Genomic DNA, 24,709 nt, shown 5'->3' with positions numbered 1-24,709 from the left:
TAATATGCAAATTGTGATATACATATTTTTTTGCCAACATTTCTTGTTCCAAAATTCCAATACCCAAGTGTAATTGAACTATTCTAGCCATAGCTATCAGCTTGGGATCCACTGATAACTCTACAAGTCACTAGTGAATTCCAGTGCTTGCAAAGCAGGGTCTCCAGCTCTGAATTTAATTTTTTTATCCCGTATTTATTATTGTATTATTACATGCCTAGATAAAGCAAATGTTACATATTAGAGCTCAAACATCTCAAATATCAAAATAGCAATTTTATTTTAGCAAGTAAGGCACACAAGTAAACAATGTAAGATTATTTTGCTTGTCACTGGTTACTCCTTTGTGCATATCTCACTACTTTACCTTATGAAATAAAGGCTTGGGATTTTAGGTGTAGTGGTGCAAATCCATATGCACACACTAGAACTGCTAATGTACTAACTGTATTTACACATCTGTCTGTTTATGATCTTCCAAGCAGCAGCCATTGCCTTTCCCTTTGATATGTTGTCTCTGAGTTGGGTAGTTAAGAGAAAGTGGAGGTTTACTCTGGTACCACGATTTTAACAGTTTGTTAACCTGCTCCCTGTCAGTAATTCCATGGATGTGGTCTTCTTCATCCTCTGACTTCTTGGTAAAATTGGCTATTTTCATCTCATTGTGCATGCTTTGAAAGAAATGGAGGATACATTTGTGGGCAAAGTCTCGTGCATGTTTACAGCAGGTCTCATCAAAAATCTTTTGTTCGATATCAATGTAGTTGCTCCAGTATCGTGTTTGTAGAAAGGCAGTTTGATCAAAGCAAGGCTTGAGAGAGCGAGCCAGAAATGCCAGAACTATGAGAACTAACAGAATGCCCCATCCTAAAGCCTGGAACAATAAAGCATTTAAAAACAGTTAGCTGACCTCAAAGTGAAAGTCTAAAAAAAAGAAAAATAAGACAACCCAAATTGAAATTTGTCATTCAAATTAGTCTCAAATTCCATCACGTGGACCTCCTAGGTGAAATGTGCCATAGCAATATTTAACATACTTATGCATATAATATGACTTTTTTTAAATAACAAACATGTTATACTTACCTGCTGTTATGTACCAAGTACCTGGTAGCCAGAGCCTGGTCGCAGGAGGAGGCCTCTCTTCCGGCACCGGCTCGCGAGCCGCTGGAGTGGGAACAGCAGGCTCAGGAGCACGGCGGGGTAGGAGTGCCGGTGTAGCGTACAGTTGCTGCGGGGTGCTGATTCCTTCTGGAGCGGTAGACTGGAAACCACTGAAGCGGAGGAAGTGGTTCAGCGACCCTAACTGAAGGTGCAGGTACACCAGGGCCGTCTTTAATATGGTTTGGGCCCTGGGCAGACATTTTTTTTGGGCCCCCCTCCAGCTTATTTTGGGCCTGGCTGGTTCACATGTATGTTTTGGCGGTCCTCATTTGTGCAGGTACAGCAGCCCATTGATTTGAATGGGCTGCCATGCCTTCGTTTCCTGCAGAAAAAAGGTGCATTCAGTATTTTAAAAATACAGTTGCCTTGAAATCCATTCTGCTTTTGCACCATGCTACTTACCTGCAGTTCTTGCACACACAAACGCACTGTATTTTTAAAAGCGTGACCTAAACGTCTAAAAATGCAGCAAGTTTGACAGTGCGGGAACTGCAGATAAGTCACAGCAGACAGCAGAATGGACAGACAGTGCTGTATTTCAGTGCTTGATGGGCATAGGTGTGCCGTGTGCGCAGCCTATTACACGAGGCATGCGCTTTTCTTACAGACAGAAATGCCATGTGCTCTGAGGCCTTACTCAGCCTGGACTGCAGGTCTGGTCTGTGATTTAAAGAGTTCCTCTATTTTACACATGGCATGGCATGGGGTCCCATGGTGCTAAAGCAGAATGGACAGACAGTGCTGTGACCCCATGCCATGCCATGTGTAAAATAGAGGAACTTTTTAAAACACTGACCAGACCTGCAGTGAATCATCAAATATTATAAAGACTTTGGGCACACTCTACAGAAAACTTCTATTTACAATATAGATTAGCAAACAGTGACATACCTTGAGGAGCAGGACATGAAGAAGTCAGCCTCGGAAAGAGCAAACTGGGGATGTTATAAAATCACATTCTAATTCACTTTTATATACAAGCAGCACCCAGTGGCAGGAAGGGAGAAGTGCACGTCTAAAGGGAAGCCAGGGGTGCTGTACATTTTAAAACACTGGGAAGGGAAGCAGTACTGTCACTGGCTGCGTGCCTCTGATGATTTTCAGCCTGATTTGTGGGCAGCACAGGGGCTTAACAGGCGGCAGGGCCGCCATCAGGAATTATGGGGCCACTTACACAGCTTCAGGCATGGGCCCCCTGGAGCAGAAAACCCGGGGGGGGGTGCTGCCGCCTGAAATTGAGAAGCAGGGGGGGGGCTGCCGCGAATTTAGAAGCAGAAGCAGAAAATATATATAAAAAAAGGGGTGTAGCCAACCGGGGCCCTGGGGACCTCTGGGCCCTTTAATAAAAAAAAAATAAAAAAATATATATATAATAATAATAATAACATTTATATTATATAATATATATATATATATATATATATATATATATATATATATATATATATATATATATATATATAAAAAATAAAATAAAGAAATATATGAAAAAAAAAATTTTTATAAAAAAAGGGGGGTTGTCATCTGGGGCCCTGTGGAACTACGGGCCCTTGGGGACCCCCAGACCTCTAAAAAAAATTGTCCCTTTAATAAAAAATAAAATAAAAATATATTAAAAAAATATATATTTTTTTGTTAAAAATAAATAAAAACAGGGGTGTAGCCAACCGGGGCCCTGGGGACCTCTGGGCCCTTTAATAAAAAAAAATAAATAAAAAATATATATAAAAAATATATATATTTTTTTTTAAAAAATGGGGTTGCCATCTGGGGCCATGGGACCTCTGGGCCCTTTAATAATTTTTTTTTATAAAAATAAATTACAAAAAAAGGGGGTTGCCATCCGGGACCTCTGGGCCCTTTAATAAAAAATAAAAAAAATATATATAAAAAATAAACATTTATAAAAAAAAGGGGGGGTTGCCATCCAGGGCCCTGGGGACCTCTGGGCCCTTTAATAAAAAAAAAATATAAACAAAAAAAAAATAAACATTTATAAAAAAAATAAAAAAAGGTGTTTGCCACATGGGGCCATGGGGACCTCTGAGCCCTTTAATAATAATAAAAAAAAAATATATATATATATACAAAAAAGAAAAAGAAAAAAATATATAATTTTTTTTTTATAAACAAAAGGGCGGTTGCCATCCGGGGCCCTGGGGACCTCTGGGTCCTTTAATAATAATAATAATAATAATAACAACATTTATATTATATAATATATATATATATATATATATATATATATATATATATATATATATATATATATATAAAATAAAATAAATAAAGAAATATATATAAAAAAAAAATTATAAAAAAAGGGGGGTTGTCATCTGGGGCCCTGTGGAACTACGGGGCCTTGGGGACCCCCAGACCTCTAAAAAAAAATTGTCCCTTTAATAAAAAATAAAATAAAAATATATTAAAAAAATATATATTTTTTTGTTAAAAATAAATAAAAACAGGGGGGTTGCCATCTAGGGCCCTGGGGGCCTCCGGGCCCCTGGGGACCCCTAAACAGAAATTGTCCCTTTAATAAAAAAATAAAAATATATTAAAAAAATATATATTTTTTTGTTAAAAATAAATAAAAACAGGGGGGTTGCCATCTGGGGCCCTGAGGGCCTCCGGGCCCCTGGACACCTCCGGACCCCTGGACACCTCCTGACCCCTAAAAAAATAAATGTTTTTTTTTTTTTTCAAAGGGGGTTGCTTTGGGCCCCCAACAGTGACAGGGCCCTGGGCAGCTGGCCTGTTTGCCCTGTGGTAAAGATGGCCCTGAGGTACACGGCAACAAGCTGGTATGGTAAGCTGGTTAGTGGACAGCAGATGATAGCAGAGTCAGACAAGCCGGGTCACAACGGGTAATCAGGTAATCAGGTACGGAAGGCAGGAGAGTAATAGTGGTACAGGCAGGAGGGTCTGGCAGCGGTGGATCAATCAGAGAAGCAAGGTCAACGGTAGCCGAGGTTGGAGAGGTACGGATGGTCAACAAGCCGGGTCAGAAGGTTCAAGCAAACAATCAGGTTTTCAGATGTGGATCAGTACTCAGAAGCTGCAGATCAGACAGCAATGTGCTGGGAAGACAAGTGAGCTTTTAAAGGCGTTTTGGCGCCAAGCCGAATTAACGTGCACACGCGCGCTCCCGCCGTGCGCCTTTCCGCTGTGCACGTTCGCGGGCCATTGGCGCGTGTGCAATGGACGCGCAAAGGCGCGCAGATGAGCACTGCTGTCTCAAACTAATGGTGGACTGGCGGGATTGTAAGGTAAGTCCCTGACACCTGCTCTGTGCAATGGTTTTGCACAAAGCAGCCCTGACCTCCTTCTCTGGGGTCCCCGGCTTTCCTCGCTCCTCCCTCCACCAAGTACCCTCATAGCAAGCCACTTCCTACTGGGGCACTCGTATGAGACATTCAGCTGCCAGGCTCGGTCCTGTCCCCCCGCTCTCTGCTCCAATGGCTCCCACTCCTCTTAGCCAAAGCCTGTAAGACAGGGGTAATGGTAGAAGAGCTGCTGCAGATGTGCAAAGCACTGAATCCAGATTGGTTTCAGGTCAGTATTTAGGGGGACTTTGAGGTATGCTACCATTAAAAGGTTTTTACTTAATGCAAAAAAAAAAAAACTTTCACCTTTACAACCACTTTAACCCTGTAAAGTTGCATTGTGGTATTTTGTCCTGGAGGAACAAAATAGAAAAAAGATGCATAAAGTTTTAATGTTGGGAGTTCAGGGCCCATACATTTTGAAGAATATGATGCCCTACACAAAGGCCCCTCTCACACTAATCTCATCTGAAACCTATTGTCAGGTCACCTGTGGCCAGGTGACAAGTGCACCCCATTGGGGTCAGGGATGCACCACAGGGTAGTGAACCCTATAGCCGACTGCTGCTATCAGAGAGGAAGCGTGAACCCAAGATTCTCCAGGACGCAGAGTCTAAAACCCAGCTTTGTGTTCACCAGAGCCTCTAGTGGTGAGGATGGCCTTCGCCGCAGCTGGATCCAGGTCGCGACCCCTGGGATCCCCTAGGTCACACTTCGCAGGGAGAGAGGGGAAGCAGCAAGCAGGACAAGTGATAGTGATGGGTAAGCCAAGGTCAGGGAAACAGGCAGACAAGGGTAACCGAGGGACAGGCAAAAGGTCAGGGTCACAGGCAAACAGGAACTTAAGCTAACAACACAGTTGAACAGCACTGCAGACCTGTAGTGCAACAGTTAATATAGACTTCCTGGGATGGCCTGGGTGGGGCCATACAGGAAGAAGAGGTGATAAAAAGGCAACCAGAACAGAGTCAGGCCTCTAATGAACATATGGAGACAGGTAAGCTGCCAGACTTTATTGCATATCCATGACACCTATCAAAAGCCTTCCTTGTAACACTAAAGCTGGCCATAAACTAGTAGAATTGTGTTTTGAAATTTTAAGAACAATCAATCATTTGACTTTCTTCTAATAGTAAGGTCAAATCAATGCTTGTTTTCAAACACAGTGAAGAGAAAATTCTATAGAGCAGGAAAGAATTTTTTTCTCTAATGGATGTGCAACAGTGTATGAGGTTTTTTGTTCAGGAAAGTCTATTCACTAAACAAACGAATGTTAAAAGCATACTTGTACTTTTGAACCACATTCGTCAAGTTATCGAATGTGTTGGAGAATTTTTGTACAAGTGTTTGAGTGGCCTGTTTATATATTTGCCACTACTTTGCCAGGATCTCTGTGCCAAATACTAAAGCTGGCCATACATAAAATGATTTCTCTTGTTCAGTTTCCTGCTATTGTATTCTTACAGCTGCCACTCATAGCTGTCAGAATACCTAAATAGTGACTGCACTATTCAGCTGGCTTTTTTTTTCTCACTCAATTAAATTACTTTTCCTTTTCTGAATTTAAATTTGTGGAGCCTGGAGATATTGGCTGGACTACCCATGGTTTTAATTTCAGCCAATTCCTGTAAAGCTGGGTACACACAGACCAAATGTCGGGAGACAATGACCGGTTCAAAAAACAACGTCCAACATTCAGCCTGTGTGTATGTCGGATGTGCATGCTTGAAAACCAACATCCGACCAACTTCTGCCAAAGACAGAAAGCGCTGATCAGAGTGTTCTGGCAGGGGGGCCCTCCCCCTGTCAGAACACAACAGCTCAGTGAGGGAGATTGCTGAAATAACCTTGCTTGGTTAGTACAGCGGCTCTGACCAGAGCTGACATTTTTTTGCACTCAACCCTTGAGCTTGAATAAAAAAACAAACAAATAGTGTGTACCAGGCTTAAGGCTGTGATTGGTCCTGCCAACACCACCAGCTCAATAAACATTGATTGAGAAAACAAAGAAACTGTGCGGGGGGAGTCAGCTAATTAATGGCGGCAGCCAATTAGCTTCAGTCATTGTTCAGGTATTTTGACAGCCTTGGGTGCCAGCTGTCAGAATACAATAGCCAGACAGAGGACTGTTCAAGAGACTTTTTTATGTGTATGACCAGCTTTATTCTTTGGCACGAGAGTACTGACAAAGTAGCAAATACATAATTTTGAGCCATGTAAAGCTGACTTTATTCACCAGCACTGGAAGATACCAGCTCTTAAAGTGGTTGTAAACCTAATTACACCACTTGTACCTACAGGTTAGCCTATAATAAGGCTTACCTGTAGGTAATGTAAATATCTCCTAAACCTACACGGTTTAGGAGATATTTACCATTTACGCTTCCGTGGCCCCAAAAGGAAGAGGGGCAAAGATAGATGTGGCCACCAGCGGGCACAACTCGGGCTTTGTTTGCAGGTAAGTGCCACATAATGGGCTAGTATGCGATGCATACTAGCCCATTATGCTTTTTCTTTGCAGGGGAAAACAGGGGGAAAAAAAAGGAATAAAACCAATCAGGGTTTACTTCCTCTTTAAATGTAGTGTTTCAAACTGAATTGCTTATTAATATTATTAATTTGCAGCTCCGGGATGTCACTGAGCAATACAATTTAGTGCAAACCCCTATCATGAAAAACAAACCACTTAAAGTGGTTTTAAAGCCTAAATATATTTACATTAAAGTGATTGTAAAGGCAGAATGTTTTTCATCTTAATGCATTCTATGCATTAAAATAAAAAGCCATTTGTGTGCAGCAGCCCCCCTCAGCCCGCCCTAATACTTACCTGAGGTCCTTCTAGATCCAGCTATGTTGTAGGAGTGTCTCGGCTTTCCCGGGACTCCCCTTGCCATTGGCTCCCACTGCTGTCAAAGTCAGTCAGCCAATTAGGAGATAAAGAGGACAGCGCCCGAGCCACGAGTCCATGTCTGAATGCACACAGGGAGCTGTGACTCGGCTTGGGTGCCCCCATAGCAAGCTGCTTACTGTGGGGGCACGCAACAGGAATAGAAAGCAAACCCTAGCCACTCCAGGTAAGAGCAATCACATGCTTCAACCTCACGGTGCAGGTCCAGTCCACAATCTGGATAGGTGACACTGGAACAGGAAAGGGTTTGCCCGCACTCACAGGTTTGAAGCTAAAATTAAGACTTTATTGAAGATAAAAATCATCAGACAACATTGTAGACATCATGACACCTATGCAGACCTGGCAGAGATTAACGCGTTTCACAAATTTTAATTTGCTTAGTCATAATCAGCACCTAAGAATGGAGGATCCAGGCTGCTCTGTGCAAATCCACTGCACAGATCAGGTAAGTATATACAAAAATTTGACTTTACAATCACTTTAATGCATTCCTTGCATTAAGATAAATAATGTTTAGGCATTGGTTTTGGCCCCTCAGCCCCCCTTTTACTTACCTGAATCTTAATTCAGTCCATCCTCATGCTCATCTGCAGCTCTTCTCTCCCCTCACTTCTGTGTCTCACTGGCTTTGCTGATTCCCGCTGCTGTCAATCAAAGCCAGTGACGAGGGAGTGGGGGGTGCAGCCGAGTCTCGCTGTCTGTGTCCATGGCCAGAGGGTCAGGGCTAGGGTTGTCCCGATACCGATACTAGTATCGGGACCGATACCAAGCATTTGCCCGAGTACTTGTACTCGGGCAAATGCTCCCGATGCTTTACCCGATACTTGTACTGTCAGCGGTGATCAGTGCATGGGAAAGTTACAAGCACCGATCACCGCTGTATAGATTTAAAAGTAATTTCTTCGCTTCTCTCTACACCCCTCCTCCGTGCGGCTTTTAGCTGCTTTAAAATCAGCGGTGATCGGTGCTTGTAACTCCCCCACACACGATCACCACTGACTGTCCCGTGTCCTCCTCCAGCTCCCCTCCATTTTGCTGCAGTCTGTCTCCCTCCCTCCATGTCCCCCACCGTGTTTCTCTCTCTCTTTCCGTGTCCCTCCTGTGTTTCTCCCTCCCCCTTTCCCCCCTCAATGTTCCCCCGTGTTTCTCTCTCCCTTCATGTATCCCACCGTGTATCCCGCCGTGTTTCTCTCCCCTTCCGTGCTCCTCCTCCACCCCTTGGAATTGTCAGGATGGAGAGCGGGGTAGGAGCCGGTAAATCCAGCTCCTTACTGCTCCAAATGGACAGAGTCAGTGATCACTGACTCTGCCCATTCACATAACTGAAACATCGTAACCTGTGTTTACAATGTTTCAGTTTATGAATGAAGAGAAGACGCTGTCTTCTCTCCTTTCATTTTCAGCGCAGCTGATGCTGCTGAGAAAGGGACTGGAGAACATAAAAATAAAAACTACTGACATATGTGCCACTGTCACATGAGATTAAAAAAAAGTATCGGTATTCGGTATCGGCGAGTACTTGGAAAAAAAGTATTGGTACTTGTACTCGGTCTTAAAAAAGTGGTATCGGGACAACCCTAGTCAGGGCAATCCTAAAAAGAGGAGGGTCGGGGCCGCTCTGTGCATTTTCATTGCCCAAAGCAGGAAAGTATATTACAAAGCACTTGGATGCACATGAGCACTTTATTATGAATGTTTTAATTGATATAATTATTGTTTTTATTTTGGTTATATCACATCTATGTCACATATGTCACATTAACACTACATGTGTTTGTTTTAATCTTCAGCACGCATTTATTGTGTAATATTCCAAAGTGCAGCATATAATTTACTATTTTTGTCTATGTTCACGAGCTTATGAGACGTGTGTCGCTTGCAGCTGGTTAGTGATATCTATTAGGCTTTGGGTTGATTGAGGCTCGCAGGAATTCTATTACTTTTTAAGTATAGGGATGTTTTTATTTTATTTTTTTATCCTTGAGGCCTCATTCACACTGGACGTTAAAATAACGGTATAAAAACGCCAGTAGCTTGGCAGCGAGTTTTTTAGTGTTTTTGTTCTTTTTTCTTTCAATGGATCAAAAACGTAAAAAATACGCTGGTAAGTGAAATTTTTGAGCATTTATCAGCATTTATCAGCGTTGGAGCGCTTTTATAGCTGAAAAACATCTCTCAGAACCCACTAGTTTTGGGGGTTTTTTTATGCTCAAAAACGCCACTGCCCAAAACGGCTGATAACAGCCTATGTGTGCATGGACACATAGGATAACATGATGGAGAGTTTGACTGTAGAAAAAAATGTCTACTGCCAAAAACAGCTGCTGTAAAAACATCCAAAAACGTCCAGTGTGCATGAGGCCTTACAATCACTTTAAATACCCAAAGACTTCAAATGTGTAACATATTTACTGATATTTTTTTTTCTCAAGTTGTCTAAAATAACATTCTGATCAACTTTACAATACAGATAAGATGATATCAGAACAGAGACAGTTGTATAACTTGCCTGTGACCAGCATTTTAAATATCTTGATACTGCTTTCCTTGAAGTGTTGTTCCTGATTAGGACGTCTTCCTTACAAGGCACCTTGTACAGAAGGTGCTGTAATTCTGGTGAAGAACTGTTAGCAAAGCCTGGAAATTTGTCAGGGTCTACTGAGCCACTAAATGCACAGACAAAACAATTTCCATCCAACAGTGTAGTCAAAATCCACACCACCGGAGCTACCATAGCTCGTATGAACACAGAGGTGCACATGTACCTGTAAGAAATATAAAACCATAAACATTTTGTCTTTATGAAATTAATTAGTAAAATAACAGATTTTCCTTATCTGAGCTTATGGAAAATAGAAATTTTAGAAAATCTTGTTCTAGTGTGTACCTACTCTATCCAAAAATTAAAAAATGGTTTTATACTTCAAGCTAAACTTAGATATCTGGTATCGTGATCTGACTGTCAATGCTGGGCCAGACACTGATAGAAGTCACAGAAATGCTATATACTGATGACGAGAAAAGGTATTTAACAGTTTATATTTACTAAAATAATTGCATTTCCATGTTCTGTGTACTGTGGAAGACCAGATATAGTGAATGCAGGGTCCTGGGTTTAGTAACACATTAAGAATATTTATATAGTGCAAACATGATTAGTGGTTGTAGATGTCCTTTTGTATAAATCAACATACTTCAACGTTCAGTTAGGTTAACAGAACATTTTTTCAGTACAAGTTTGGAGAAATGTACCATTGTTCTCAGTGCAGCTCTCAGGTGTTATGGCTCCATATTCTTGTATTTTCTTTTCTCTATAGCAGGGGTGTCAAACTCAATTTCATCGTGGGCCACATCAGCATTATGATTGCCCTTTTTGTATCTGCAAGATTAGATCCCCTCACCTTACATTAGATGTCAAGAGCCACTCCACCATCAGAAGTTGAGTCCCCCACTCTCCCTTACTACACAGTGCACCCCCTTTCCTTATGCTGCTGCTGGGAAGAAGCTGGATGCATTGCTTGAAAGCAGAAAGTTAGGGTCTGTAGTAGGGCCAGAGGAGGGCTGGAGCTTTCCTGCAGCTGCAGGAGAGGTGTGAGGGCCACATGAAATGGCCTGGAGGGCCAGATTCAGCCCACAGGCCTTGTGTTTGACACCTGTGCTCTAAAGAATGCTTGTAGCATATGACTTCAAACTTTGCAGGAACTACCCAGTGATGCTCACAGCAAAATATGTCCGCTATGGTGCAGAGGAACACATTTATGTATCATCCTTCATTACCGCTCTGATGAATCTTAGGGATCTATGGATACTGTCACATACCATTCTTTTAGTTTATTCAATTAGACTACACTTTTGTTTTACAATATAGTTATATAGATACAATTAACATATCCATTACGGCCTGATCACACCACCTAGATGCAGCAACACACAGTAGCACCTTTTATTTGTGTTGGTGTAAAGTAGTGCCATTCATTTTGAATGGCACACCAACGCTGGATTTTATCTATATGACTGCAGAGCAGCTCCTGTTACAGGCTTGGTAAAAGCCTCAGGAAGGTAAGAGGCTGGTAAAAATAATCCCCACACTGAGGAAAATCGGGCTGGTTTGATTCACAGACATATGAGCACAATGTAACAAGTCTTCACTGAATGAGCACAATGTAACAAGTCTTCACTGAATTAACCACTGATCATCTGAATTGTTGAATGGAGCACAAGGGCACTTTGCACTTTGGACTTTATTTTAATATTATCATTATCACTTGATTGTGCACTGGATATAGTTTTATTCACTATCACTAATCCTGCAGTGATATTGTACTATCTGTTTTTGGACTATTATTTATGATTTTTTTATTTTTTATTTATTATTATATTATTATATTTTTTTCATCGCACAGAAAAACAACAGTTTTATGATTGAACCGTTTAGGTTTTTAGGACACTTGCATTTTTGGACTTTTTTTCAGTTGTTGCTTTTTCCTGCATGTGTTTGCTAATTAGTAATTAACCACTTTCCATGAGAGCTGGAGCTTTCATTCACTGCTATTATTGTTTTATTTATTAGCACTTTGCACTTGTTTTTTATCAAACATTTTAAGGATTTATGACATATATTTTTTAAAAAAGGATTATTATCCCATGTACACTGTGCGGCCAGTTAGGCACTTTTATCCATTGGATTTCATTATTTATTCACTCGCAGCTCCTTCCACATCTAATTATTGATGTTAGATGGTATTCTTTGGGCATAGACCTCGAGTGGAACACAATTTTACCCCAGTAGAGGACGGACTCACTCTCTTACTTTAGGAATCATTGTTTAGAATATTTTATTGTTTTAAATTATTGTCGGTTTTTAGTATTTGCAAGCGCCACTACATCCCCCTGTCTATCATGAAACATTACAGGGCAACGCATGTGCTTTGCAATGCGCTGCCAAAAATGCTGTGTGCATGATTTGTTGTTCATTGTGATGCAATGGTCATTCAAATGAATAGATAGCCCTAATGCACCACATCGTAATGCAAAAATCACAATGTGCATGTGTTTAACGTACCACAGCAGACAGGGCTGATATGAATTGACCCTTGTGCTGGGTGCACACAGACAAATAATTTGTTTGTGATAAATGATTTTGAATTCTACAATTGCATACAGAACATCAGAACAGCTTTGAATAATATTTTCATTCATGCCTCTCCCCCTTTTTTTTTTAACAGAGAATACAGAGATTTTTGTTGCTGTTATTATTATTATAGTTTAAAGAAAAGTTTTGCTCATAGATATACATTTCTATACTAACTTGTCAGCAGAAAAAATGTGTGGTATTTGGATCAGGTATACGAGTCCAATCAATGTATAATATCTATGTCTTGCTGTATACAAATGTGGTCATAAACTATGGGATAAATTTAATGTGCAGCACTTACTTTACAATCGCAAAGTCGTTTTTCCGGTTTCCAGGAGGTCTGCGCCATTCTTCAATCATTATTACCGATTGCCTGTTTACCATAAGGCCACACAGAAAGAGAGCAATTGGAGGCACAAACATAATCCCCATGCCGTACATCATGTTATATCGGGGAAGACATGGGCAGTTAAAATCTAGGGAGTTGTAGATTTTTACACTTGCCAGTGCTAGGATCCCACAAATTCCATTCATTACTGATTCTGAGTTGGACTGGAAGTACTGAAATATCATCTTAAAGCGATCCATGGTGATCAGAATTACAATATCTCAGTTTTTTTCTATGAAAATGCAGTCGAGTCAAGGGGTGCTCCCACAAATAGAGTAAAGTCCGATTTTGTTTTCAAGGAATAGGTTTCTTGCTGTGTCCACTAAAACAAAATCCTCATTATCACTGGTTCTGTCTTTTCCACAAAGTGAGTTTCTGTCTGCATGGGATGTGTTCTTTGGTGGTTGTGTCATGCTTCTGCAGGTAAATGAGTTAGTCAAATGTAGTGTGTTTGTTTTAATGAATGTATTACTGGCAGGGCTTTTAAAGGAGATTAGAACAGCAGTTGGGTACATCATACAAAATACAAAATGAGTAAAAAAAACAAACAATTTTTTTTTTAAATAAGTTAGTTACCACATGCACCACAAATTAAAAATTTCCCACTATGGGCTTAAGGTTGCATAGGTGAAAGGGATACAAAAAAAATGCAGGTTAGAATCTCACTCATGATGGGTGTCATTGATATGAAAATATATATATCTGGGGGGAGGAGGGGAGTGTTAGATGTACTAGCAAATTTGAATACACTAACAAATAGAAGCCAAACTCCAGTCACAGAGAGAGAGAGACTGCTCCACATTGCCCAGCCACAGAGGGACTGCTCCCCATTGCCCGGCCACAGAGACAGAGGTTCAATACCTGGTGAAGAGGAAGGGCTATGGCCCGAAAGAAAATTCCTGGTAACCAGAGACCAACATCCATGCTGAGAGACTGATCCTGGCCTTTAAGAGAGCGCAAGTAGGTTGGCCCAGTTGGGCATCCGGAGGCTGCCCGTAGAGGGGGTGCAATGTCATAGAAGGCATACCAGCAGTGTGGCCATCAGTAACAATGGCAGGAGAATCCAGTTCCGGCGCCTGCGCGGTGGCGTGTGTCAGCAAGCGCGCATTGGCGCCCGTGTGCGCGAGCGGCGGCAGCGCGCGTGGCGGGAGCGTGCGGTGACAGCGTTTGGCGCCAAAAAACCCGATTTAAAGCAGCTATGTCACTCACCATCTTGCTGTGCAGTCTACAGCGTGTCCCTGGAGTATCCTGTATCCGTGTACCTGTTTGTATCCCGATTACCTGACCCGGCTTCCTCTGACCACTCCTGCCTGCCACCTGTCCCTGATCCCGGCTACGTCTGACCACCGCTCCTGCTCAGCCCCTTGCTCTGTTCTCTGTCCGCCAGTTATATTGACCTGGCCTGGACTTTGACTACCCCTTTAGATTTTGCTCTGGCTTCAGATCTGCCTGTCTGTGTTTGTCCCGGTCTGCTTCACCTGCTTGATTCCTATCCCGCGAGTGCCACACTGCTGCTCCAGCTTGCCGTTGGTATCCGCGCACGACTTTGGTGCACATTTCTACTGCCGCATCCAGCCCGCTATTTAGCTTACTAACCAGGTGCTTGTGTCCCTCTGAACTCCTGACCCCTGTCTACTCTACCAGGGGCTCCTGAGTCAGAGGCTTACGAGAGGCTGCTCCCTGCACGTTGGGCTCCACTACCAGTTACGTGACACTCGTGCTCGGTATTCCCCTAGACAGGTTCTTCATCGGTCGGCTTGCAAAGTGCAGACCCAGTCTACCCACCGGGCCTACAGGTAGTTTAGTTGCTCCGGACCAACGTGGTCCCGGAGCCAGGAACACTCCAACACACACCCCGGCCAGGAGGGCCACACTCGGGGGTGGTGGGACGACTGCCCAGGCGGATGGCGCGGGGACGACGACCCTGAACCAATGGTGTCTGCCCCCTAAATACCTCCCCCCAGCATGCACAGCGAGGCGATCAACCCTCCTGATTGGCTGCCGGAGAGAAGCATCCACACAACCCTGATCTCACTGCTGCCACCTGTTGTCTGGGGGGGGGGGGTGTTGTCTGGGTGTCCCCAGACAACAAGCATGGGCACACAGTACAGCCAGAGCTAGAGCAGAGGCCCTAAAATTTAACCAAATAAACATGGTCAGAGGCAACTAACTCTCTGACCCCCTCTAAATTCACAGCCGCACCTGCTATGAAAGTAGCCAGGCGCTACACCTGTTTTACATGGTGATGGTAATGTGCACTTGGCTACACAGGGGGAAGTCCAGGGAGTGCTCTACATTACAGAAACATTCTTGCTATAAAAAAAGTAAGTACCAGTATTCTCTGTTGGAGCAAAAAGTGCTAGATATGTTTTCTTAAAAATGATGCTCCAATTGACTTTAATGTAAGTGACTGCAGCACCAACACCTGACTGAGGATTTATTTGATCACACGGTAAGGTGTAAATGTTTGTCTCCTCTACCTCTTCCCATTGCAGGTAGTAGAGAGAGGCCAACTGAGCTTGGAAAGTAGGCCTCTGTTTCAGATTGTGTTTTCAATTACTACTACACAATGACAAGTGGCTGTCATTTCTTACATCTCCCTTTACATAGTTTTTAAAACTGTAACTTTTACTAACATTTTAAGAGTCAAAAGCAGTGGCATTGCTTCCGTTAGAAACCAACAGCCTTGGGGGGGGGGAGGTGCTCCGTGCACGTGATGCTGTACTCACTGCTCATGCTGGCGTAGCAGTGCCTGCTTCATCTCCCGCCTCTCGCCGCAGACTGGCACACAGACCTCCGGACATTCCGAGACAGGAATGGAATGCCTGTAAATGACTCTGACTCACCGCTCCCCACTCACTTGCGACTTTTCGGTGCCTGTTCTCCGCAGGTTAAGCAGCGGCTCCCTGCTGCCTGTCCATGAACACCTGCCGGCTAGACAAGACTTTCCACAGCCTGTTTTGCAGCCCCCTGCTGCCTGTCCATGGATCCCCGCAGCTCGCCACAGACCCCTACCTGCTGGTTGTTAGCCCCGGATGTCAGAGCGTGGGAGGAGCAGGAGAATAGATGCCCGCTGTGTCCTGTCCTCCTCTGAGTATTGCTGGCTGGAGGACACATCGAATAGCCAGAAGTCTGTTTACTCAAGGCTGTGGATGAGAACAGGAGGAGGAGGTGCAGGGAAGCACGGGAAGCCCCTGACAACCTGGTCTTAAAATTGGATGAGGTGAGCTACCTCTTTTAGAGGATACTTAAGGTAGGTGCAGAAATGAAAAAGAACTAAAGAACTGAAGTTAGGAACTGGTGAAATGAACTTATATCTGTTGCAAATATGAATTGATCTAAAAGGCATTTGACATGTTAATGGGATTGTTTTATATGCACTAACCATATGCTTCTAGACCTACTCACCTACCAATTTGTTTATCCACCTGCCCACCCAGCCACCCGCCCATTGACCCACCCATCTACCTCTCCGTGCTATTGTGACTGTAAAAAATAACTGGAAATATTAAAGTACCCCACGTAATAAATGGCTAGGTTGCTAAGATGTATAATTGGGAAGGTTTGAGATTGGGGGAGATATGAGATGGAGAGAGTCTATGTGGGTGGCGGGAGGGAATTGATGCCCACAAGGCCAGCGGTACTGGGTGGACAGATGTGCAGAGAGAAGCTACCTCCCAGAGGGTATGGACAAGTGGCAACACCAAGTTGAGTGTGAAAAGAGCCGGTTGCTGAGCATGACCCAGAAATGTACCCTGCCACCAGGAGGGATAGCGCCCCAGGGGAGGGGCGCGGGGAGTGAGCAGGGTTCTTCAGCTCCTTTTTTTTTTCTTCTTGTTTTTTTTCTTTTATATATTTTTCTTTTATATATTTTGGGTCTTTTTTTTTCTTTCCTTCCTTCAGCTGGTCTTTTTTTTTTAACTCCCTCTCTGACACCTTTATGAGAAGTAGGATGGATAGTGGGCCCATTAGTTGACTTTGGCCTTGGTAAATCTGATGATTTATAATGTTTGAGGTCTAAATACCCCTAATAAGAGATATAAGATAAATAGGTTATTACATCAATATAAGGCAAATAGATTTCTGCAGAAGACGCACATTTCACATGCCTCAAATTGTAGAATATTGGGAATACTATCTTGTCTGGTTCTATGGCGACTCAACCTCAAAGCGTTTGAGGGGGTCACTATCGGATTTAACAGGACTACTGTGTTTACTGTAGAAGAACAGCTAGCAGACTCCGAAGGACGATTTTTATTTATTAAAGGAAGTCTATATAACATGAAATACAAATTTGTTAATATCTATTCTCCTAATAGAGAATCAAATACATTTCTGAAAAAAACACTTAAAAAGTTAAGGTAATTTAAAGAAGGGAAATTGTTTATAGCAGGAGACTTAAACATGTGCCTAGATTAACGGATGGACTCCTCTGGGGACTCCTCCCGTTTATCATGGCAAAGTCAGAATGAGATTAAGAACCTACTTTAAGATTATCAGCTGATAGATATTTGGAGAATATGATATCCAGCGCTTAGAGACTACACATACTATTCAGCAGTATATGGGTCCTACTCTAGGATCAACTATATACTATTAGAACATCAACCAATATATCTCCTGAGAGATGTAAATATTAAATTGTTTACTTTATCTGATCAATTGGTAGGTCAGATAGAGGTTCCCCTAGTGACACCAAGGAATTATACCTGGAAATTTAATGAAATGCTTATCCAAGATCCCGGGGTTATTAAAAAAATACAATGTGAGCTGAAGAAATTTTTCCCTATCCATAAAACACTAAAGGTCTATGTGCCCACCCTGTGGGAATCCCAAAAGGCTTAACTAAGGGGCATACTGATGAAAATAGGAGCGCAGAAGAAGAAAGAAAGAAAGAAGGGAGAGATTAAATACCCTCTTAAAATAAATCCATGAAATAGAACAGCAGTCCCGACCTAGAGGTAATCCAGAGAGGCATGAGTTAATTAGGAAAAGGGAAGAGCTGGCCGCTTATAAGAAACAAAGAGTGCATTTCTTATTGTTATGATAGAGAAACACCAATGTGGAAACAAACCCGGGTAGTGTCTAGCTAAAGCCTTGTGGGAAAAGAAAAATGCATTCTTTGTTTAAAAAATAAGAGATGAGAAAGGTGAAATGGTACACTCATCTTCAGAAATAGCTAAAGTTTTTCATACATTTTACAGTAAACTATATAATGTGAGTTAATCAGAAGGCCCTGTAGGGAAACAAAAGAAGGATCTTGAGATACAACAGTACCTTCAGAGCCTGGACTTTCCAGGAGAGGAGCTGGACCACTTAGAAAGCCCAATCAGACAGGAGGAGGTAATAAAGACAATAAAAAATATGGCAACAGGAAAAAGCCCAGGACCTGATGGATACACTGAAATGGAAGGGCTCTCGCGCTATCAGTGCTCTAAACCTAGGGGGCACTGCTGCAGTTACCTGAAATCGGTCCTAGCCAGAAATGAAAAGGTGAATGAAATGAGTGATAGTGACTGCGCTGTGTAAATGGGGAGGGGTAAAAACAAAGTGAGAATCAAAGCAAAGTGAGAATCCCACCAATTGGGCGGGGTGATCACTAAAAGCAATATCCAATCTAAGCAGTGGGGGCAAGTGGCCTGAGAAATATTGACAGTATACAAAAAATATACATATATTAAAAATGGAAAACAAATAAAATAGCACAATACTATAAATACATAATAGGTGTGTGTAAGTCCAAGATTGGTACCGCAAGACCAAATTAGATGTGGTACCATAAAATAATAAAGTGCAAAATCCAATGAAACAAAGTCCAAGTAAAAGTCTCACATCCAGAGAGAAAAAAATGTTTAAGAAGTGCAAGCTATATCCATCTATATCCCCTGAGCACTCTTTGTGCCAGTATCCAGCAGGTGTCAAGGTGGAAATTAAAGGGAGAGGATTACTGTACAATCAAGATCACTGACTGGACCGTACAAACTCGATGTTCGTTGGAGATAGGCCCACTGCTCACGGCCTCCATGTGAGTGCATGCGCATGTGATTCATTATTTCCTAAACCATCCTTACAGTACTACGCCATGTTTGCCTTTTTCCCTTTATCTTCCAATATGACCATCTAACGTGGAGGCCACATCTAGCCACAAACCCTGCTGGACGCTTGAACACATTTAAAGTGGTATCTAGGCTGTCCGTGCTATGGCCTCGAGGTGAGCATTCTATACCACTAGAGGTGTGTGCACCGAAGTTTGCCTTTCTTTAAACACTGGAGTTTTGGTTCTTCACTATATTATCGTTCACAACACACCAAGGACTGCACTTCTTAAACCTTTTTTTCTCTCTGGATGTGAGACTTTTACTTGGACTTTGTTTCATTGGATTTTGCACTTTATTATTTTATGGTACCACATCTAATTTGGTCTTGCGGTACCAATCTTGGACTTACACACACCTATTATGTATTTATAGTATTGTGCTATTTTATTTGTTTTCCATTTTTAATATATGTATATTTTTTGTATACTGTCAATATTTCTCAGGCCACTTACCCCCACTGCTTAGATTGGATATTGCTTTTAGTGATCACCCCGCCCAATTGGTGGGATTCTCACTTTGCTTTGATTCTCACTTTGTTTTTACCCCTCCCCATTTACACAGCGCAGTCACTATCACTCATTTCATTCACCTGATGGATACACTATTATGTATTATAGAAGGTTCCAGAGACTGTTATTACCTAGGTTGTGTAAATATCTAAATACACTTAGAGAGGAGATAAAGTTACGGGAAGAGTCATTACTAGCATACTTAACCCTCATTCTAAAGGAAGGAAAAGACCCAACGGCCCCTACAAGTTATAGGCTGATATAAACATATTTGCAAAGATATTAGCCGATAGGCTAAAACCCTTGATGCCTAAATGGATCCATAATGATCAAGTGGGATTTGTATCAGGACGGGAGGGGAAAGTTAATTTCCTTAACCCCCCTGGCGGTATCCCCGAGCGTGACTCGGGGTTGATTTTTTCTACCAAAATCGGTAACCCCGAGTCACGCTAGGGGTAGATATGCAGAGCCTGCAGCGTGCGCTGGCTTACCTTGTCCTGGATCCAGCGATGTCACCACGCTGTGTGAGCAATCGGGACCTCGTTCGATTCACACAGCGTCCTCCTGTGCCGCCGATCTCCGTTCCCTGCGACGTTACGACGCACGGGAGCGGAGATCGGCGCCAAATTCAAAAAAGTAAACAAACACCTTACATACAGTATACTGTAATCTTATAGATTACAGTACTGTATGTAAAAAAAAACACACCCCCCTTGTCCCTAGTGGTCTGCCCAGTGTCCTACATGTCATTTTATATAATAAAAACCTTTCTTTCTGCCTGAAAACTGTAGATTGTCCATAGCAACCAAAAGTGTCCCTTTATGTCAAAAATGGTTTTAGATCAGCTAGAAAACAGCGATAATAAATTATAATCACTTGCAGAATTGTGCGATAGCGATTTGCGGGGAAATTCGTCATAAAAAAATAAAAATAATGACAGCAACAATTCTGCAACTGAGCAAATTTCAGTGATTTTGAGTTGATTACATTATTGAATAATTTTTATTTTAATTATATTATTACTTGCTATAATTTATAATTATTTATTATATTATAATTAAAAATTTTGTTTTAAAAAAAATGTCATACCCGGGATGCCTATTAGATTCTTGTTTGGTCAGATTTAAGTGAGTTATTCCTAAAAATCACAGGCCTACAGTATAAAACACCAAATTTCCTTGCAAATAATTGTACCGCTTTCAGCATGTTTTTTCAGAAAGAATCATACCGCCAGGGAGGTTAAGACATTATTCCTGATCCATGAAGTTTAACGGAGAGGGGACCCAGTTCTACTCATGTCAACGGACGCTGAGAAAACTTTTGACAGGGTAGACTGGGATTTATGTTTGCAACCTTAGGACATCTAGGAATAGGAAATAGGATGATGCAGTGGATTAGGACATTACACCATCACCCAACAGTGAAAATTAGGATAAATGGAAACTTATCACCATCCCTGGAATTATTTAATGGAACTAAGCAAGTATGTCCCCTCTCACTAATGCTGTTCGTTCTTGCTCTGGAGTCTCTGCTGATGACAATTTGATAGAGTGTAAACATCAAGAGAGTTAGAATTGTGTAGAGAGAACCCAAGGTGGCGGCGTACGCAGATGATATTCTGTTTTATAATTCTAACCCCAGGGTGACACTACCAGATCAACTGGAGGAAGTACATTTATATCAGAGATTCAGAATATTACAGCCCTACTGAGAGATAAGTTTGCAATACAGCCCATGTTTTCCTTTGCATGGTGCAAGGAAGAATCTGGGTATCTTGACATTAAACTTACAACATAATTGGAGGCACTGTATAAGACTAACTATATTCCTTTACTTAATACAATTAAAGACAGTTTAAATCCCTTGAAATATAGACCCATCTCCTGGTTGGGAAGAATAAATACATTTAAAATGAGTATTATGCCTAAAGTGCTGTATAAATTCCAAAGGCTCCCAATTTCCCACCTGTAGGAATATTTTAAGAAACTTAGAACTCTTATATTGAAGTTTATATGGTCACATAGACTCGTTAGAATTTCATATGCTGTGCTGGCCAAAGAGAAGAAAGCAGGTGGGCTGGCATTGCCAGATCTTAAAAGATATTTTTAGGCAGTCACTACTTAACGGTAAATAGATTGGATTCACAACAATAAAAATAAAAGCTTGGTGGAGTTTGCACAAAGTAAAGTAGATTTAGGTAAGATGGTGTGGATTCCACTGTCATATCAAGTTTTAGCAAATAGCACAAAGCCACTGACAGAAAATACTTTTAGAATATGGGATAGTTTGTGTAGGCAATATCACTGGGAGCACAACTCCCCTTTGATTTAATTAATAGATCCAAATTACTTTATACCTGGAAAAGAGGATAATTTATATTTTGTTAGATAGGAAAAAAAGGAAATCATACAGTTACAAGATATGATAATAGAAGATAGGATCTGCTCTTTTTTTTTAATTAAAGCAAAAGTGGGGCAATATGCCACTGTATAAATGGAGATATGCACAAATCCAACATTTCACACAAATGTTACCACAGCCACTACGTGGAAAAGATAGATGTAAACTAATAGAAAAATTGTTCAGCTCTTCATCTAGCGTCCAACATAGCATTTCAAAAATATATAAGGTATTAGTGAAAGAAATAGAATCTGAGTTCCTGCCCTATCTTGGGAAATGGGAGCAAGAACTAGGGGGAAAGTCTAAATGAGCACCAGAAGAGGAAAATAATAAAATTAGCATGCTTTTTATCAAGGGATGCTAAGACAATATAAATGAGTTTTAAAGTCTTGACTAGATGGTACGTGACCCTGCTGAGGGCGCGGAGCTTTGGGGCAGACGTATCTCCTCTATGTTGGAGGGAGTGCGGTTTGCCAGGGACCTTTGGTGGAAATGGTGGGAATGTACTAAGATACAGACCTTCTGGAAGGAGATTATTAAGGTTATCCAGGAAATTACGGGGGAGAATTTACAGGCTGAACCCTGGAGATGCTTATTCCATAAAACTGATAAATCTACAGTACAATATAGACGATTCTTGGAATCACATTTATTAAATACATCTAAGGGTTTGATCCCCAGGTATTGGCGAACATAAAAAAAAATTCCAAGTGTGAAGGAATGGATATTAAAAATAGGGCAGATATGCTCCTTCAAAGAGATAATACATGCAGAGGAAGAACTAGTAGAGAAATATAATGGTACCTGGCGAAAATGGCAAGATTTCTAGAAATCGGGGAAGTATATGGATATATAATAATATGTGATACAGGAGAATGAGAATACAAGGGAATATTAATACTCACAGCATGTAGAGAAATGATTAGAAGGGGAAAATTAAGAAGAAAACAGAAGAGAGTCTAGAAGGGAGGGGGGGTGGTCAGTTTTTTTGGGGGGCTAGTTTTTTTTTGTTAAAATCATAAATGGTATTTACCTGCATTAAGGTTGATAATGTATGTTAAGATGTCTTTCTTTTGAAAATTTATAAAAACTATTGAATATAAAAAAAAAAAAAAAAAAAAAAAAAAAAGAAACCACCAATCTCCATTCATTGGTCTTTTTGCTGAAACATTTCAGTAATTTGCTTTCCTCTGGTGTTTGCTACTTGTCATGCTGAAAAGTTCCCCACCAGTTATGAACCATTAATCACATGAGAGTGAGGTGTGTCATAACTAGTATTCCGAGGTATAAAGTAATCAAATCTACAGAAGGAAGTTTATTTCTGACTATCCTCCCTTGTCATGGATGCCAGACTAACACCACTTCCCACTTTACCAATAATAACTATTTGAATTCCAGCCCTTTTCTACTCCTTTGTATCTCTCTTATTCACATTTAATTTGTCATGCTTCTTGCATTCAGAATTTACACCAGTCCACTTCCGCTAATGCAGTGTTTCTCAATTCCAGTCCTCAGGCCCCCCCAACAGGTCAGGTTTTCAGGATTTCCCTCAGATGAAAAGGCTGTGGTGATTACTAAGGCAGTGAAACTGATCAAATCACCTGTGCAAAATAATGGAAATCCTGAAAACCTGACCTGTTGGGGGGGCCTGAGGACTGGAATTGAGAAACACTGCGCTAATGTATCAAATTTAAAAAGAAACTGAGCAGTGTCAGAAAATTAACAAGTATTCAAATAATGTGTAATGGTAACTATGTATTTAATTTTTGGAAAAAAACTATCATTTAATAGTACTGTTTATAATACATGTTGCTAAACTTTTATTTATTTTTTATTCTGGCAGTGCTATTAATGTCAACCATCTGTTGATATAAAGCTGTTTGTAGTTGATATTTATAAGATGTCCTGGTAGTTGTAAAGAACTTCAAAACTGCTATGGTAGTGATTCCCATTATTTTCCAATTTGTGAAAAACAAAATCAACATCATATTAACCACTTAAGACCCAGACCATTATGCAGGTTAAGGACCTTGCCCTTTTTGCGATTCGGCACTGCGTCGCTTTAACTGACAATTGCACGGCCGTGTGACGTGGCTCCCAAACAAAACTGGCGTCCTTTTTTCCCCACAAATAGAGCTTTTTTTGGGGGTATTTGATCACCTCTGCAGTCTTTATTTTTTGCGCAATAAACAAAAATAGAGCGGCAATTTTGAAAAAAATGCAATATTTTTTGCTATAATAAATATCCCCAAAAAAGATATAAAAATTATTTTTTTTTCCTCAGTTTAGGCCGATACGTATTCTTCTACCTATTTTTGGTAAAAAAATCACAATAAGCATTTATCGATTGGTTTGCGCAAAATTTATAACGTTTGCAAAACGGGGGATAGTTTTATGGCATTTTTATTAATATTTTTTTTTTACTGCTAATGGCGGCGATCAGCATTTTTTTTGTGACTGCGACATTATGGCAGACACATCGGACACTTTTGACACATTTTTGGGACCATTGTCATTTTCACAGCGAAAAGTGCTATAAAAATGCACTGATTACTGTGAAAATGACAATGGCAGTGAAGTGGTTAACCACTAGGTGGCTCTAAGGGATTATGTGTGTCCTAAGGGAGTGATTCCTACTGTAGGGGTGTGTGGCTGTAGGCGTGACGTCACTGATCGTCATTCCCTATATCAGGGAACAGACGATCAGTGTCACTGCCACAGTGAAAAACGGGGAAGGTGTGTTTACACACACCTCTCCCCGTTCTTCAGCTCTTGTAAT

At 41.3% G+C, this 24,709-nt stretch overlaps 1 protein-coding gene across 1 annotated transcript; it reads right to left on the bottom strand.

The window, feature by feature from the left end:
• Positions 1 to 261: 261 nt before the first annotated feature.
• CALHM3 (calcium homeostasis modulator 3) lies at positions 262 to 13,667 on the bottom strand. Its single transcript, XM_040361856.1, has 3 exons — positions 12,837 to 13,667; positions 9,911 to 10,166; positions 262 to 874 (listed from the first exon to the last, which is right to left on the bottom strand). The coding sequence occupies exons 1-3, from the start codon at positions 13,121 to 13,123 to the stop codon at positions 452 to 454; spliced, it is 966 nt and encodes a 321-aa protein (XP_040217790.1). The 5' UTR covers positions 13,124 to 13,667; the 3' UTR covers positions 262 to 451.
• Between the last annotated feature and the right edge of the window lie 11,042 nt (positions 13,668 to 24,709).

This window comes from Rana temporaria, chromosome 8, assembly GCF_905171775.1.
Source record: "Rana temporaria chromosome 8, aRanTem1.1, whole genome shotgun sequence".
NCBI lineage: Eukaryota > Metazoa > Chordata > Amphibia > Anura > Ranidae > Rana > Rana temporaria.
Note: the sequence above shows the minus strand (reverse complement) of the source record. Positions and strands in the feature narration are given on the sequence as shown.